Source organism: Triticum urartu, chromosome 7 (assembly GCF_003073215.2).
Source record: "Triticum urartu cultivar G1812 chromosome 7, Tu2.1, whole genome shotgun sequence".
Taxonomy (NCBI): Eukaryota; Viridiplantae; Streptophyta; class Magnoliopsida; order Poales; family Poaceae; genus Triticum; species Triticum urartu.
The window spans coordinates 694,551,393-694,569,677 of NC_053028.1; the positions used below are offsets into that span (position 1 = coordinate 694,551,393).

An 18,285-nucleotide genomic window follows, 5' to 3' on the forward strand; every position below is an offset into this window, starting at 1 on the left:
AAATCCCGACTTCTTTTGCGTTTAGTATGCAGCATTCAAAGCGATGTCATCAATTTCTGACACATTCTGACATCATTTGCTATTTTTCAGTCATTTACCGATTTGTTTAGAGAGCTAAATGACGGTGAAATTGAAAATCACTACAAAATGAACTCTGAAAATGTTGAAACTTGGCATGGTATCATCATTTCACCCACATAGCATGTGCAAAAGAGTAGAGAGGGTCACGGCAAAAACTGGACGCACTTCGTGTACAAACTGGACACTCTCTTTCGGAGTATCAGGGTTTCGGACGAGAACTCATCTGTTACACGGGCACTTCAATGTTTTGTAAACTTATTTGAACTCCAGATTTTTTTGCATTCAGTATGCATCATTCAAAGCGACGTCATCAATTTCCAACACGTTCTGACATCATTTGCTGTATTTCAGTCATTTACCGATTTGTTTAGAGAGCTAAACGACCGTGAAATTGAAATTCACTATAAAATGAACTCTGAAAATGTTGAAACTTGGCATGGTATCATCATTTCACCCGCATAGCATGTGCGAAAGAGTAGAGAGGGTCATGGCAAAAACTGGACGCACTTCGTGTACAAACTGGACAATCTCTTTCGGAGTATCAGGGTTTCAGACGAGAACTCATCTGTTACACAGGCACTTCAATGTTTTGTAAACTTATTTGAAATCCATAATTTTTTTGCATTCAATATGCAGCATTCAAAGCGATGTCAATTTCCAACACGTTCTGACATCATTTGCTGTTTTTCAGTCATTTACCTATTTGTTTAGAGAGCCAAATGACCGTGAAATTGAAAATCACTACAAAATGAACTCTGAAAACGTTGAAACTTGGCATGGTATCATCATTTCACCTGCATAGCATGTGCGAAAGAGTAGAGAGGGTCACGGCAAAAACTGGACGCACTTCGTGTACAAACTGGTCACTCTCTTTCGGAGTATCAGGGTTTCGGATGAGAACTCATCGGTTACACGGGCACTTCAATGTTTTTAAACTTATTTGAAATCCCGACTTCTTTTGCGTTTAGTATGCAGCATTCAAAGCGACGCCATCAATTTCCGACACATTCTGACATCATTTGCTATTTTTCAGTCATTTACCGATTTGTTTAGAGAGCTAAATGACGGTGAAATTGAAAATCACTACAAAATGAACTCTGAAAATGTTGAAACTTGGCATGGTATCATCATTTCACCCACATAGCATGTGCAAAAGAGTAGAGAGGGTCACGGCAAAAACTGGACGCACTTCGTGTACAAACTGGACACTCTCTTTCGGAGTATCAGGGTTTCGGACGAGAACTCATCTGTTACACGAGCACTTCAATGTTTTTTAAACTTATTTGAAATCCCGACTTATTTTGCGTTCAGTATGCAACATTCAAAGTGACGTCATCAATTTCCAACATGTTCTGACATCATTTGCTGTTTTTTAGTCATTTACCGAATTGTTTAGATCACTACAAAATGAACTCTGAAAATGTTGAAACTTGCCATGGTATCATCATTTCACCCGCATAGCATGTCCGAAAGAGTAGAGAGGGTCACAAAGAAACTAAATACAGAAAAAAACTACTCAGAACTAAATAGATGAAAATAAATAAAGCAGAAAAGAAAAAAATTATATAAAAAATTACTCAAAAATAATTATAAGAAAATAAATAATGTAGAAAAAACTAATTAGAAATAAATAGAAGAAAATAAATAAAGCAGAAAAAACTACTCAGAAATAAATAGAAAAAAATAATAAAGCTGAAAAGAAAAAACTATGTAAATAATTACTTGAAAATAAATAATGCAGAAAAGAAAAAAACTATATAGAAAAATTACTCAAAAATAAATGGAAGAAAATAAATAATGCAGAAAAGAAAAAACTATAAAAAAATTGTTGGGGCGCTGCCCAGTGGGCCTGCCAAACCTAGGGTGTGCAAATTCAGGCCCAGAAGGTCCGGAAGGCTCACAGGGCACCGCGCCATAGTTAGGCCCAGAAGCCTGCTATATAGAGGAGTTTGAAGGAGCAGCCGCGGCTGGGTTTATAAATCAGTGCGGCTACCCTTCGCTCGGCGAGGTGGGACTAAAATTGTGCACCGCGGGGGGCAGCGCAACCCCTTTAGTACCGGTTCGTGGCTCGAACCGGTACTAATGGGGGGCCTTTAATACCAGTTTGAGCCATAAACCGGTACTAAAGGGGTCCGCTTCCCGCCGCTTGACCTGGCCAAAATTGGCCTTTAGTACCGGTTGGTGGCTCCAACCGGTACTAAAGGTCCCACCTATATATATGGCACTTACGAAAAATTCAGTTTTAATCCGTCGCCCGTCTTCTATCCAACTTCATCGCCCGATATCATTGCCGCCGCCGCGCCGCCGCCCATCGCGCGCCGCCCTCGCCGCCCCCGCCGCGCGCTGTCACCCCCGCCGCCCGTCGTCGCCGTCCCCGCCGCGCACCGTCGTCCCCGCCGCGAGCCGTCATCCCCGTCGCCCCCGCCGCCGCCCCGTACTACGTCGCCGTCTCGATCGCGCCGTCGCCCCCGCCGCCCGTCGTCGTCGTCCCCGTCGGCGTCGCCGTCTCGCGTCGCCGCCTGTAGGCCGTCGCCCAACGCTCGTACACATACACACACATACACACACACATACACACACAAACACACATATTTTTTTTTACTTATTTTTTGTTTTCTGTTGCTTAGATTAATGTTAGATGAATTACTTAGATAAGAATGTTAGAATGTTAATTAATGTTAGATGAATTAGATAGAAAAGTTGTTAAATATTCATGTCAATTGTTAGATGAATTAGCTAAATATTAATTAGGTATATATATATGAGATTTGAACTAGTTGAATTAATAGAACTAGTTTATTTTTAGTAAGAAAATTTAGGTATATGAGATTATTTGAACTAGTTGAATTAATATAACTAGTTTATTTTTAGTAAATGCTTAGCTAAACTAGTTCAATTAATAGAACTAGTTTATTTTTAGTAAGAAAATTTAGGTATATGAGATTTAATGATTTAATTAAAATATTACTATATATAGCTACTTTATATATTTTAGTAAGAAAATTAATAGAACTAGTTTATTTTTTAGTAAATTCTTAGTTGAATTAGTTGAATTAATAGGACTAGTTTATTTTTAGTAAGAAAATTTAGGTATATGAGATTTGATGATCTAATCAAAATATTATTATATAGAGCTACCTACTTTATTATATAGAGATTTGATCATCTAATTAACATTTTACTATATAGAATAGCTACCTTATATTTTTAGTAAACTCTTAGTTAAATTAGTTGAATTAATAGAACTAGTTTATTTTTATTAAGAAAATTTAGGTATATGAGATTTGATGATCTAATCAAAATATTAGTATGTAGAACTACCTATTTTATTATATATAGAATTGATCATCTAATTAACATTTTACTATATAGAACTAGCTACCTTATTTTTAGTAAGAAAGCTAATAGAACTAGTTTGGTTGAATTAGTTGAACTAGTTGGTTGAATTAGTTGAACTAGTTAGTTGAATTAGTTGAGCTACTTTATTTAGGTATATTTTTCGTAAGTGCTTAATTGAATTAGTTGAATTAATAGAACTAATAAGTGTTTAATGTTTCACTGATACGTCTCCAACGTATCTATAATTTTTGATTGCTCCATGCTATATTATCTACTGTTTTGGACTATATTGGGCTTTATTTTCCACTTTTATATTATTTTTGGGACTAACCTATTAACCGGAGGCCCAGCCCAGAATTGCTGTTTTTTTTGCCTATTTCAGTGTTTCGAAGAAACGGAATATCAAACGGAGTCCAAACGGAATGAAACCTTCGGGAACGTGATTTTCTCACCGAACGTGATCCAGGAGACTTGGACCCTACGCCAAGGCATTAGAGAGGCGGTCACGAGAGTGGGGGGCGCCCCCCTAGGGCGCGCCCCCTGCCTCGTGGGCCCCTTGGAGCTCCACCGACGTACTCCTTCCTCCTATATATACCTACGTACCCCCAAACGAATAGAACAGGAGCCAAAAACCTAATTCCACCGCCACAACTTTCTGTATCCATGAGATCCCATCTTGGGGCCTGTTCCGGAGCTCAGCCGGAGAGGGCCGTCATCACGGAGGGCTTCTACATCATCATAGCCCCTCCGATGAAGTGTGAGTAGTTTACCTCAGACCTTCGGGTCCATAGTTAGTAGCTAGATGGCTTCTTCTCCCTTTTTGGATCTCAATACAAAGTTCTCCCCCTCTCTTGTGGAGATCTATTCGATGTGATCTTATTTTTGCGGTGTGTTTGTTGAGACCGATGAATTGTGGGTTTATGATCAAGTCTATCTATGAATAATATTTGAATCTTCTCTGAATTCTTTTATGTATGATTGGTTATCTTTGCAAGTCTCTTCGAATTATCCGTTTGGTTTGGCCAACTAGATTGGTAGTTCTTGCCATGGGAGAAGTGCTTAGCTTTGGGTTCGATCTTGCGGTGTCATTTCCCAGTGATAGAAGGGGCAGCAAGGCACGTTTTGCATCGTTGCCATCAAGGATAACAAGATGGGGTTTATTTCATATTGCATGAATTTATCTCTCTACATCATGTCATCTTGCTTAAGGCGTTACTCTGTTTTTAACTTAATACTCTAGATGCATGCTGGATAGCGGTCGATGAGTGGAGTAATAGTAGTAGATGCAGAATCGTTTCGGTCTACTTGTCATGGACGTGATGCCTATATACATGATCATGCCTAGATATTCTCATAACTATGCTCAATTCTGTCAATTGCTCAAGTAATTTGTTCACCCACCGTAGAATACTTATTCTCTTGAGAGAAGCCACTAGTGAAACCTATGGCCCCCGGGTCTATTCTCATCATATCAATCTCCATCACTTTAATCTTGCTTTGCTTTTTTACTTTGCTTTTACTTTTTACTTTGCATCTATATACCAAAAATACCAAAAATATTATATCTATCAGATCTCACTCTCGTAAGTGACCGTGAAGGGATTGGCAACCCCTAATCGCGTTGGTTGCGAGTAGCTATCGTTTTGTGCAGGTACGAGGGACTTGAGCGTGGCCTCCTACTGGATTGATACCTTGGTTCTCAAAAACTGAGGGAAATACTTACGCTACTCTGCTGCATCATCCCTTCCTCTTCGGGGAAAACCAACGCAAGCTCAAGACGTAACATTCACCTACATAGGAATGTCGTCTGACGATGAACATGATTTCATTATGTGCGAATACTGCGAAGACCAGCGCGGCCTGTGCGGCAGAAATTTTCTAGTTGATGATATGCGCTTCAGCATCAAGCTGGATGAGAACTTCGAAGTGGATACAGTAAGTCACAACGACAAGTCTTTTTTCGTAATTAAGCATGACTTATGCTTCATTTGCTTCAACTTTTAATTTTAATTTTTCACTATTCACTAGCGTATCCCCTGCCATGCAAGAATTTTTGTCTTGGATAAGATAGGTTTCAGTCCTAACAAAACTATGGAGGTAAAAAAAGTTTACTTGAAGACCGAACATGGTTATACCTTCAATGTCAAATTATACAATGCAGACACATACACCTATTTTGAATGCAAAACTTGGCAAGCACTATGCAAGGCTTATGCATTTGAGCCTGATATGGTTATCACCTTTGACATTCGTCCGGAAGATGATATTGAAGGTAATAGAGACATCTGGGTCGATGTGCAGACGCCTCCAGTTCTACCATTATGTGAGTTTCTCAACCATATTTATGTCTTCGATATTGTTTATTCAGAAATAGTTGACAAGTAATTTTTATTGACAACTTATTTCCAATCAAGCAAACATGTCCGGCGCTTGGTAGATAGGACCGTCCACTATCCCAGGGCTGAACTAAACTGCAAGGAGACAAGTCATTATGTTTCATGGCTTGAGGATCTTGATGCTGTCAAGACAAATTTCTTTCCTGCACTTAGAAATGTTAGTACTCAAAACGTGCGACCAATAGTGTTCGTACTGAACTACGGTCACATATATTTAGGAAAGATGGTAAGATTTCTACTATTTCTCTTCAGTGCATCTTTTGCATACATTATTTTTTAAGCTAAACTTCATTGCTAAGTATGTTACTATACGATGTTCTTCAACAGGGACTCCCGATGAATGTTGTGCCTGATTGAATCGAGACTAAAGGTACCATGAATATTGTTAGCTTACGGCCAAGATATCCTACAATGCACTTTAGTGCATTTAGGTTTTCTAATAGCGAGGAATGCTTAATAGTAAAAGACTGGAGCAAAATTGTGAACGATCGTAGAGAAGTACTAGGGGGCAGCAATCAGAAGCGCAACCCACGATTAGGAGACAAGTTTATCTGCATGCTCCAATATGATGAATCAGAAAAGCTATACATGTTCTATGCTATTTTACCTGAGAGAGAGAGAGAGCAGCAGGAGTGATTAGCTAGTTCATGCTCTTAGTACTTGTCCTCTCATGTCCGTGTTCTTCGTCCTAAACTTAATCTTAAAGAGTGATTTTCTTTTGTGGTGTTATGAACGCTTATGATATCATTACCATGTTGAAATCGATGATATCTTTGCTTCTGGTACAAGTGAATGTTTCTTCTTTAAGCTAGTGTTGGTGGTGATTAGATAGCGGTAATGACTATATGATGATTAAGTAGTGGTAATGAGACGACTATATATGATGATTTTTAGCTAGCTAGTATATACTGTTGTTAGTGATGATATATATGATGCAAGAGTTCTTATATTAATATGATGATGATGAGTTATTATATCATTTATGAAAGAAACCGCAGATTAGTTTCAACTAGATGGATTCTAGCTAAGTGATCAAGTATATGCCATATTCATATTACCTCGATCACTTAATTAGGTGATCAAGTATAATATGGATATGGCATATACTTGATGACTTAGCTAGGATCTACATGCATCCAGTCAAACTTATCTGCGGTACTTTCACCTAATGATTTAACAACTCATTATAATGTAAAACAATCACTAAATTAAATTGAAAACACAAAATAAAAGTAAAAATAAAAAATAAAACCAAAACACACCCAAACATTTAGTACCGGTTGGTAACACCAACCGGTACTAATATCCTACGCGCACCCGGGCCTGGCTCGTGCCACGTGGTGGCACTTTAGCACCGGTTCGTGATGAACCGGTACTAAAGGGGGGGACCTTTAGTCCCCACTCTTTAGTGCCGGTCGTGGAACTGACACTAAAGCCCCTTACGAACCAGCGCTAAAGCCCGGTTCTGCACTAGTGTATTCTGATCATGTGGAGAAAAAAGAGAGATAGTTGGGGAAGTGAGAGGGCACAGATAGAGAGGTGTCGATTGCTACACATTAGATACTTTATAATTGCTCCATGTTTGATTGAACTCCATGCTAATTGCACCTACGTAGAATCATATTGTGTGATGTTTAACTTCAAGTTTTCTTGTCATTTGTAGAAAATAGATTTATACACTAACTTGACCACAGTTGAGGATTTTGATTACCGAGCTTAAAAAGCAAAATGTATTAAATACAGTTTTTCAGAGCCATCACCTACTTCACCAATCATATCAACATTATCTACCATTTTTTAACATTTTGAATCGGTGGTTTCAGAATCAAATAGTCAAATAAATACGGATCCATTGCCATCACCTCCGTCAGCAATCAGCTCAACATTATCTGCGAGTTCCAAATTACCCATGAATGAAGTAAATATTAAACTAGATGATGATAATCAAACATAGAATTCTGAATTGCCGCTAAATGAAGGAAATATATCATTATGACAACCAAATAGAGGAACGTAAGCAGATGAAAGTAGATGAAACATATTATGACTATCTCCCACAAGGTAATTGCTGGATATATATAATTTTTACTTTTGTATCTATCATCTTCAGTCCTTTTTATGGAATAATATTATTTGTGTATGGGCACGGCTAATCCACATTAACACATATATTTATTCAATATTTCTTAAATTGTTTCACTTCTTGCAGATTATGCATTGCCCGACGGTGATCTATGTGCTCATACAACAATAGGAACATCTTGTGAAAATAAAAATTACTAGTGAAGATAGATGAAATATCTATGAAAAAGAGTACCCTTACAATGAAAGAGTCCCTGATTATTGATATCCATTAGTAATGCCTTCTAAAAAAATCACTATAGGTAATCAATGCAAATATATGTTGTCTAAAGTACCAAGTACATGACCATAATGATAGTAAAGTATACTTTGAGAATCCTTTTGTTATTGCACTTTTAAAACGGGATGGAAAGCTTGGAATAGATAAAGTGGTACCTTTATGACAGAGATTGTCAAAAACTATGTGATCATGGTTACATTCATATCCATAATTTTCTTCTTCTACATTTCATACATTTTGATTGGTATTTTTACTAATTATCTTGCTTAGAACTTCCAATAAATATGAACAACACACACTGGCATTTAACTGTCGTGAATGCAAAAAACGTGTGATTCAAGTACTTGATTCATTGTGCTACCAATTCAACCGAGATGATCTCACTGCAATGGTTAGTTACTACATCATTTATATGTAAAATTTCATAAATTGATCTTTCACTTATATATATATATATATATATTATTTTTTATGACTAATTACGTTTCAGTTATAAGGACTACAATATCATTTGGACATTCTTAAAAGTCAAAAGTTGATCAGCCATAATGTGGAAGTTTTTTATGTTAGTGAATGGAAGATTATGGAACAACTACATGAGCACCTGTCGGGCATTTGCTCGGCGGGCCAAGCGCTTAGGCCTTGGACCAACTAGGCGATGGCATTGCTCCCGTCGGGCACCTGCTTGGCCGGCCAAGCGTTTGCGGCTTTCAAGAAAGTTCATTGATTTGAAAATTTCCCATTTTTAAAAGTTTGTTCACAAACTCATAAGATGTTCCCTTTTTCATATTATATTCAAAAAATTCAAAAAAAATCAAGAAGTTTCAAATAATGTTCACTTTCAAAATTGCTTTGTAATTTAAGCAATGTTCATGTTTTCAAATCTTTTCCACGCAAATACAAAAAAAAGTTCGGTGAAGTTCAATTTCTGATTTTTTTTAAGTTTCATATTTGTTAGTGTTTTTCAAAAAATGTTGGTGATTAAAATTTTGTTCACTCGTTTAAACAAATGTTTGCATTTTGTCATTTTGTGCAATCTTTAAAGACACAAATATTTTCTTTGGATTTTATGTACAATTTATTCAAATACAAAATATTTGGAACAGATTTCGATAAAGCAATTTTTTTTGAAATTTGAACAAAATTTTAAAAGTGGCGGAAATTATTTTTGCAAAATGAAACAAAAAAAAATAAAAAAAATAAAAATTCAACAAACAAAAGAAAAAGATGCAGGTTTTCTTTAAAAAAGTTGATACTCTCAAGAAATATTCACGAATTTGAAAAAAAATTGAATTTGAAAAATGTATATGTATACGGGTTTTGAAAAAAAGTTGCAAATAAACGGTAAAGAATGTTAGCGAAAAACTGAAAGAAATTTTATGGATTTGAAAAAAGTTTGTGAAATTCAGATGAAAGGTTCATGAAGTAGAAAAAGATTCATAAATTTGTTTTTTTTGGATTTTAAAAGATTTTTGAATTTAAAAAATCATATAAAAGGAAAGGTAAAAGAAACAGGAAAAGGAAAAAAGAAAATAAAATAAAAACCCAAGTAAAACCGAGAGAAAAAACCGGCCAAATCAGCTAGATAGGAAAAGTAAATCGGCCAGTCCCGCCTGAGAGCAGGTGAGGTTTCCCAGGTGGTTAATGCGTGTGGTTCTAAACCATGAGGTTTTCAGTTAGAGTCTGACATAATGTGCTTATTTATTTGAAGTTGGTAAAAAGATAAAAGAACAAAAAAATGGGCCGCGTGCTTATTTTTTGAATGTTGCTAAAAAGGAAATAGGATTAGAAAATTGGGCCCAGCCCAGGTCAGATGGGGTGTGTACAACGTATACGTTCCGATGGGCATACGGAAGTGGATACAATTTGAGAAAGGTCCATATTGCCCGTTATACGTTAATTAGTAGGGTGTGTATCGAAGCGGGGCTCAATGATTTATGATATTTTCCACGCAAGAATTTTGGTATGTAACTCTATTTTGCCGAAATACCTTCTGTAGTCTTTTTTCTTTTCATGGAGCTTTGAGATTCCAAAAAGGGCAAGGTTAAAGAGCACGCTTCGGAACTTTCGAGACGAATTCAACAAGCTCAATTGGATCCACCCCCGCCCTCCCACCGACCGTCCAATCGACCTTAATCTTTTGCTTACAGACTTGTTTTGACCTAAAACTACCTATATATACTCTCTGGTATTTCATTTTGCGACGTACAGAGGTGGAGATCACAAACCAAAGAGAGGATGTGCAATCCACCACTGGAGGAATATTGGAGGGGTGGACCACTACCGGAATCGCCTTCGCCCGCCTCTCCTCCTTCACCAATGCCTCCACGTCGCTCTCCGCCATGAGAGGGTAGTAGTCCAACTCCTAGATTGTGGGTTTGTGGTGTTAACTTGATCGAATGTCCCCATCGATTATGATTGTAGTAATCCGTATGAGCTGCCCTGCAAGATTACGATGCTATTGATGTAATTCCTATGGTGGATGTTGTGTATGAGATGATACATGTTATACACTTACCGTTGTGTTGGGACGTTTATAGCTTATCATTCTCTAGAAACATATTATTGATGCCTAATGCATAGGTTTGCTTATTGTAAGTCATGAGATTATCATGGTAATTCCTTGTTTGCCCACGTCATGAGGTGCTTCACATTCACAACGCCAAGTGTAGGGTAGATGAGAGGGATGGGAGATGCATGACAAATAAAACCTTTGCATTAGTGTTGTAGTGTGTTTTTACATAAGGAGTATGATGTATGTAGATGTGTGTGGTATTGGAGGGTGTAGCGAAATGGTACTGCTATGTGACGACAACCACCACCATGTCGATCTACTGTAGAGTTGATGTGTGCCTATAGAGTGGCGGCGTGGAGCTTTATTGCGCTCGATGGCAGTACGCCGACTTCCCGTCTGTCTACTACAACAAGTTTTGCCTGGGTCCGACGAGGGAGGGGTGGGCGCGCCTTCGGCTTGCTTAAGTGCTTGTAGTCGTCGCTAGGTGGTCTACGGATCTGGATGTAGTTTTTATTATTTCTGGTGTTAATTGTATTGCCATGATTGAATATGAATAGATCGAAATTTTCCCCACAAAAAAAAACTAAAGAGGGTAAAGAGTACCCTAATGTTGGCTCACTCACGTCTCTACTCTCTAGCGGCGGGGCTAGTTGAGGTCTTGAGGAGGAGCAGAGCAGTGGTGGTGGAAGCGAAAACGATCAACGGCGACGCGGAGGAAGCCGCGGTTGGGAGACAAGAATAAATGTCATTTTGGTACTTGCATGTGTGCCAAATTGACCTGTTTGCAAATGTATTCAGTTGTCTAAGGTTAACTCCTGTGCAAAATAGACCTGCCTGCAAATGTATTCAGTTTTCTAAGGTTGAATAATCATAGGATAAGACAAAACATTTTGGTAGTCCTAGCTAGGTAGGATCAGTGTTCAGCTATCAGAAATCTTCACCAGCAAAACAAATTTTGAAGCTAATAATGTTGGAGAGCCACGCAACCTTCAACCATTCCATGAGTAACAGAAAGAAAGAAAGAAAGAAAGAAAGAAAGAAAGAAAGAAAGGGGTAGTCTATTTAGGCAGCATGACTATGCTTAAAATTGGTCAGAAACAAATTAACAAGAAGGGCAAAACAAATATGATCTTCACAAGCACAGCTAGATTGATAATGTGAGACGGAACATTTATTTCAGTCTATCTGGTATCGCAGTACCAGTACAGCAGCGATGGCCTTTATTTCAGTCTAACAGACAGAGCTAGCTACTGCCACTCGGTACATCTGGGCAACTACCACTCACTCACTACATCATGCAATGGCCATTCTCAGGCACATACCTCACGATTAAATGAGATCTCCATGTTTGCTAAATCATACCCAACATTGGTATTACGTTGAGCAATCATGCCTAACACTGATTTCCTGTCATCGATAGAAATTCCCAGACAAATGTAATCACCTGCGTACCCTTCGTAGAAGAGTGTGTCGCCAAACAACTCCAGCTCCGCCCCTCCTTGGAAGCCCAGGGTCACCGACACACCCTCCACATCCGACATCTCACCATCGTAACAGTTGATGGCGGGGTTATTAGTGGGATCGTACACCCTTGTGAGTGTGAGTTCATCGTCGATCCTCTTCAGCAGAGGGTCGAAGATGAGTCCAGGAAGGTAGACCAGGGCGGACCCTGAATCCACCAGAATGGGCAGGAACTCCGCCGCCTCTTGCCGAGTAAATATGGGCACTGGCTGATTTTGATCTAGACGGCTTCCTCGCTGGTACGTCACGCTCTTGAGGGAGATGATGAAGTGGGCGCCGTCCTGCTTGAACGGGACAATCTTGCCCGACGTGACAGCATGGCTGCCGAATCGGAGGTAGCTTGTTGTTTTCCTCCACTGATCCCGGAGGTCTCTTCTCTCCGGCGATAGAGCGCAGTAGGAAAATTTGTCGACGCCGGCCTGAGCGACGAAGGAGAACGTACCCATGCCGAGGCCGAGAATGCCGGAGCTGTATTCCCGGACGGCGGTGGTACGTTCCTCCTGCGCGCAGCCAAAGACGATGTCTTGCTCGAAGTTGTAGCCGCCGTCGTCCCCCGCCATGCCGTTCCCAAAGCGGAAGACGTCAGATCCCAGGTAGCCTGACACCTTGCTACCATCGCCGTACCGCTTGTCGAACTTGCACAAACTGTTGTCCGCAGTGGGGTAGGTGTGGCTGGACTGGCACCATGTGATCCTCCCGTGCTCGCACATCGGGTCTTCGCAGGGAAGGTGATGGTAGGTGCTTGACTTGACTGGGTTGAACGGAAGGTAGTAGCTCCTGGTGCAGTTTTTGCACGGAACGCACTGCGTCCATGACAGGTCGTCGCCGGTGTCGAACAATACATATCTGGAACGCGCTTCATCTGGTGGTCCGCCGCCAATGCGGAGCTGCACCAGATACATGGAAAACTTCCGGCGGTGCCGAAACGGCACCACAAACTTCTCCTCCTCCATGGCGGCCGCGGCCGCGGTGGCAGTGGCCGCCAACTCCATCTCCTCCTCCACGACCTCTGCCATGCTCTTCCAGTGAATGACGGGGAAAGAGAATCCAGCCTCCTCCCCGTCACAGGAAGGAGCCACAGCGGCCGCGTCTGGCTCGTGGATGCCCGCAGCGTCGCCGGAGAAGAGAATGGCGATGCTGACTACCAGGATGAGGTAACGGGAAGCCATTTGCAGAAGAGTTGAGCTAGAGGTGGAAGGAGGTGTGTGTGAGTGCGATGCTTTTTGGCCTTCTCACTACAAGTGAATGCAGGTGTGTGTGATCAGTCAACCTCCAAACAACCCGGCGGCAGTTCGCTCATGCATTTCTTCATTCGCATTCTTTCATTTTGTGCCCCTCAAGTTATTCCGTCTCCGATTGATTGATTTTATTTTTTGTACGTTCAGAATACACAGATGATGTATTCATCTACAGAAACTGTCAGAGTGTTCAACTATGTATATTTAACTTTATTGAAAACTCAAACTATTCCAAACTTTGACCAAGTTTACACAAAATATTATATTACAATAATTATGAACCCAAATATCTACATAATTAAAATATATTTCATCATGAATCTAACGATTCTAATTTGGTTGACATAAATTTTGGTGTGTTTTTACTAGGACAAACGCCCGTGTGTTGCAACGGGGGAATTTTTTATAGCAAAAATGCTCAAGTGTGGCACCGGAGATTTTTTTACATGCTCCTAACCCAATAATCATGACTCAAGGCTCTCCACATCTTTAGGCCCTCTATTTCAACACGCCGCCTCACCTATATTATCGGCTATCTGCCTTCTCGCTCTTTCCAACAATGCTTGCTATGTCAACCTAATCGCAATGTGTCACAATATTGGACATCCCTATCTTCATCACCGCATGACACACATCTCATTGATCCGCGCAAGCACAAGGAATTTTTAAAACTTATAAAATTAACCCATACGTGAGGGCCGCCCTCCGCCTATGCACCCTCTCGTATACTCACACTCACTTTTAAATTGCATAACTTATGTTCAATATGTGTGAGCATTATTTTTAAAACACATGAGTACTTTTTAACGGCACGGACTTCTTTAAAAATATGGAATGATTTTTAAATTATGACCATTTTTTAAACATGCAAAAACATTTTGAAATTACATGAACACTTACTAAAAAGAGCGTGGACATTTTTCAAAGTTTATCAATATTATCTTATTACGTGAGAAACAAATCATCGCATGGCTCTAGCACAGTAGTGCCCCATACATGTTACCAAAAAGGAGCTCCTGGTGCATCCTCACATTTGAGTGGCTAGCTTTCCAGTAAGTAATTATATGTACTGGCATTCAGTACATGGTCATAGTATATCACAGCAATACCCAATGTTGTACCAATCAAATCCACAGTTGTAACAATCTAAACCAAAATCCTTATAAGTTTTTCTATAGTAGTTTATGTAGTTTTGATTTAACATCCTTAGTTTTTTTTGGAACCTCTATTAGGTTCATAGAACACTTTACATTTTTTTAGGGGTATAGAACATTTTACATTGTTTTGTATGTAAGACACATCCACCGCCAAAAAAGATAATTCCTTTGTGTGCTTTACGATATTTCATTTGCCCATGAATGTGTGCAACCATCTTTTTTTTTCTCACTTATTTCTCCACTATATGACTTATATCCATCGTGTGATTATTTACTAAGATGGTGCATTTGGAGTGGAGCGCTTGTTTTTTGTACAGTTTTTATTTAAAAAGTGGAGGGTATAATGTTACTTGAATTGCCATTAATATTCCTATTTTATTTGTATTTTGACTGTCACCCCTTAATAGCTATTATTTGTACCTTCATTTGTTAATGTGAATTTTTAGACATTTTCTTATCGCATCATAGTATTAGTAAAGTTTGCATTATGTCAGTTTTAATCCATCTTTCAATAGAAAAAAAAGTCCATTTTACTGCCCTAAAGAAACTTGATGGTTCAAATTATCCCCAGATGTTTATTTCTGTTCCCTCACCCTCCTCAACAATCCCAAACCGGTCAAAAATCATCCCTGGCTGGTTTGGCCTGGCTGGTTGCTGGCATGGACATGTTCAATGGCGGTATTTGATCAGTGGGGCCCAAGGCCCACACACCACCAGGCCCATCCTCTTCCTCAACTCGTTTCCTATGTCGGTGCCGCCAGGAGGAACAGGACTGCGCCCATCCGCCAGATCCCACGGCAACACCCAATCACGCCAGCCTCGGCCACCGCCATCGAAGGGGCATCGCCCCTGCGTCCCGGTTCCCCGCTCCTTCCTCCTTTTCCCACGGGATGCTGACTACGTAGCCAGCACGTGACTCGGCTTGCACCCCGCCGCTGGAGCGCCAACCCGCTCCTCTGGCCCACTGTTGGAGCGCTGGCCTGCTCCAATGCCCCGTCGTCCCTGCCGTCCAGCTATCTCCCCATCCCCCCCCCCTTAGCCTTTGCTGCCATCGCCATGCCCATCATCTGCCGACGCCGCCGACCGCCCTGCCTGATGCCGTTGTGGCCCCTGTTGTTCGGGGATCCCTTCGATGGTCGTAGCTCCACCCGGGGTCGGCCTGTGTCGCCGAGATGAGCGCCTGAGCTCCTCTCTTTCCAGCGGGTGAGCGACGGGGGAAGGAGACAGACCTGCCAAGCGGACCTCGCCTCTTTTATGCCCACCCGTCAATCTCAACCGCACCTGACAAGGGAGGCCCACCCGCAGATCAAAACCACCGTTGACCCATGCCACATCAGCAGCAAGTGGAGACAAACCACCCAAGGGTTCTTTCATCCGGTATGGGTTTGTTTAGGGGGTGAAAGGAATAGAAAAATAGATGAGGGGGTAATGTGAACCACCAACTTTATTCATGGTAGTAAAATAGACTTTTTTTCCTTTCAATATCAAATTCTTACAAGGTTTCAATCAACTTTTCCAATATAAAATTTTGTAGTTCTTCGATTGAAAAAACACTATACTTTATTGTACCCTTGAAAGTGCTATCTATCTCTTCGTTTCTTATTCTGGAGAAAGAGTTAAATATACTGTGGGTGCCTAAGCTTGTCCTGTGTGGTCAGTTTGATGTCTAAACTCATAAAATACACGGAAGTGGTGCTCGAACTTGTCCGGCCGTGCAATAGGTACGCCATGCCCGTGTGGCACCCCATTGTAGTGGCGGCCCGCATGTAAGTGGCTGGAATCACTTTTTTGCAATAAAGCCCCATGGATTTTTTTAATTACACATAATTGTATCGTATACGAATGCAGACTGATGGGTCCAAATTGTCAGGTGTGGGTCCTGCGTGTCAGCAGATAAAATAGTAATAAGAAGGAAAAAAGAGCGAGGCATGAGGGGGATTCAAACCCAGAACCTCGCGTGCACAAGAACTACATATATGCACTTGATAACCACTACACAAAGAACAGAGGTATGTGTAAATAGCAGATACCATATTATTTATAATAATGACCGTGTGAAACAATAAAGAAACTAAGAAAGAAAAAAAAGAGATCCGAATTTCAAACCCAGGAGCTCAGACAAGCCAGGCTTGTAAGCTAGATAGTAGATCAATCATGTTTTATGTTCAATTTAGAGAAACCCTATCTTGTATAAAATATAAATTACCATATTTATTTTTGGTCTTGTATCAATCATTTTTTAAACCTGTTGTATCAATCATTTGTAGTATTCTATTCTTTTTCTTAATACTAGATCTCGTGTGTGCTGTATGGATCCATGCACAGGTCAATGCCAATTTTTTTTGGTGCATCTAAGAGGGTGTTTGGATCCAAGGGACTTATTTTAGTCTAACTAAAAATAGCCTATTTAAGAGGCTAAAGTTCCAAGCACCCCTGACTAAAGAGGGGCTAAAACTAGTCTTGAGACTATTTTTTTTTAGTCAGGGGTACCCCTACTAAAATGTGGATTAGTCCTCTCTCTCCTCATTTAACTCCTCTCCTTTAACACAGGCGAGTTCTGTATTGGAGGGTTTGGAGGATAATAAATGTTCATTAATTTGATTTTAGTCTCTTTAGTATTGGATCCAAGCATGAGCGAGGCTAGCAAGTTTTAGTCCCACTACTTTTAGTCATGAGACTAAAACGTATCCAAGCACCCTCTTAATTTTTCACTTGTTACCGCACTTAAAAATCTCATTAAAGTATAAACTATATTTATCCCTTTCGCAAATAAAGGAGAGAGTCAAATTGGAAACTTGGAATTTCCTTGTCGATTTATTTGTCTCGGCTACTAAAAGATGTAAACAATATTATTTCTCTCTTTTAGGCATCACACGTGGTGTCCAGCTTGGTGGTTACCTTAGGTTTGTCATACATTCACAAAATTGACACCATGGATTTTAAAAGAAATTCAACATGCATTGAAAAAATTATTTTGTAAAATTATTCATACATTCACCTGCAAAAAAATGTCTAAGAAAATTGCCCGCAAAAAATATTCTTACATTTCTACAAACAACTTTAAGATGTTTTAATACATTTATAAAATTACTATTCTTATGCAATAATTTTTAATACATGTTGAACAGTTACATTGCCATTTTTTCATAATTGTGTATTGTGAAATTTCAATGAAGATAGGCAATAGTTGTCCGTGATGGTGGTCCTGCAAGAAGATACATAAATTGAAACTAGATTTTTTAACATATGTTGCACTATCTAAATCCACATAATTTGTAGGAAAAACATAAATTATACAATAATGGAAATAGAACAAATAATTAAAGTACACAATAATTGTTTAGTGATAATTATTGTAATTTTTATATGGTAAAATTTACATATCATGAAAACAAAACAGGAAATCAAAACAAACATGCAGAAAAGTTGTGAAGGAATTGCAGAGCGATACGTCGGATTGATATACATCCCAGCTATTCTGCAACCCACATTCCTGAATAAGCTATTCAGGAACCCTTCCTAACTGCGCGAGAACAGACAACTAACTGTGCGACCTATACTAGTTAACTGCCGGGCAGACTTTTTCTGACACTATTTTTTCGCATTGTTTTTTGGTCGTAATTATTGAACCGTTCATAGGAATGATGCAAACGATATACTGTTGGATAGCTATTGA

General features: G+C 39.7%; 1 protein-coding gene across 1 annotated transcript; it reads right to left on the reverse strand.

Annotated features, from left to right (window-relative positions):
* Window positions 1-11,831: 11,831 nt before the first annotated feature.
* On the reverse strand, window positions 11,832-13,416 carry LOC125524759 (aspartic proteinase nepenthesin-2-like). Its single transcript, XM_048689788.1, has one exon. The coding sequence runs from the start codon at window positions 13,381-13,383 to the stop codon at window positions 12,004-12,006; it is 1,380 nt and encodes a 459-aa protein (XP_048545745.1). The 5' UTR covers window positions 13,384-13,416; the 3' UTR covers window positions 11,832-12,003.
* Between the last annotated feature and the right edge of the window lie 4,869 nt (window positions 13,417-18,285).

Coding starts and splice junctions, on each gene's coding strand:
- LOC125524759 (XM_048689788.1), bottom strand. CDS start 13,383: ATGGCTTCCCGTTACCTCATCCTGGTAGTCAGCATCGCCATTCTCTTC.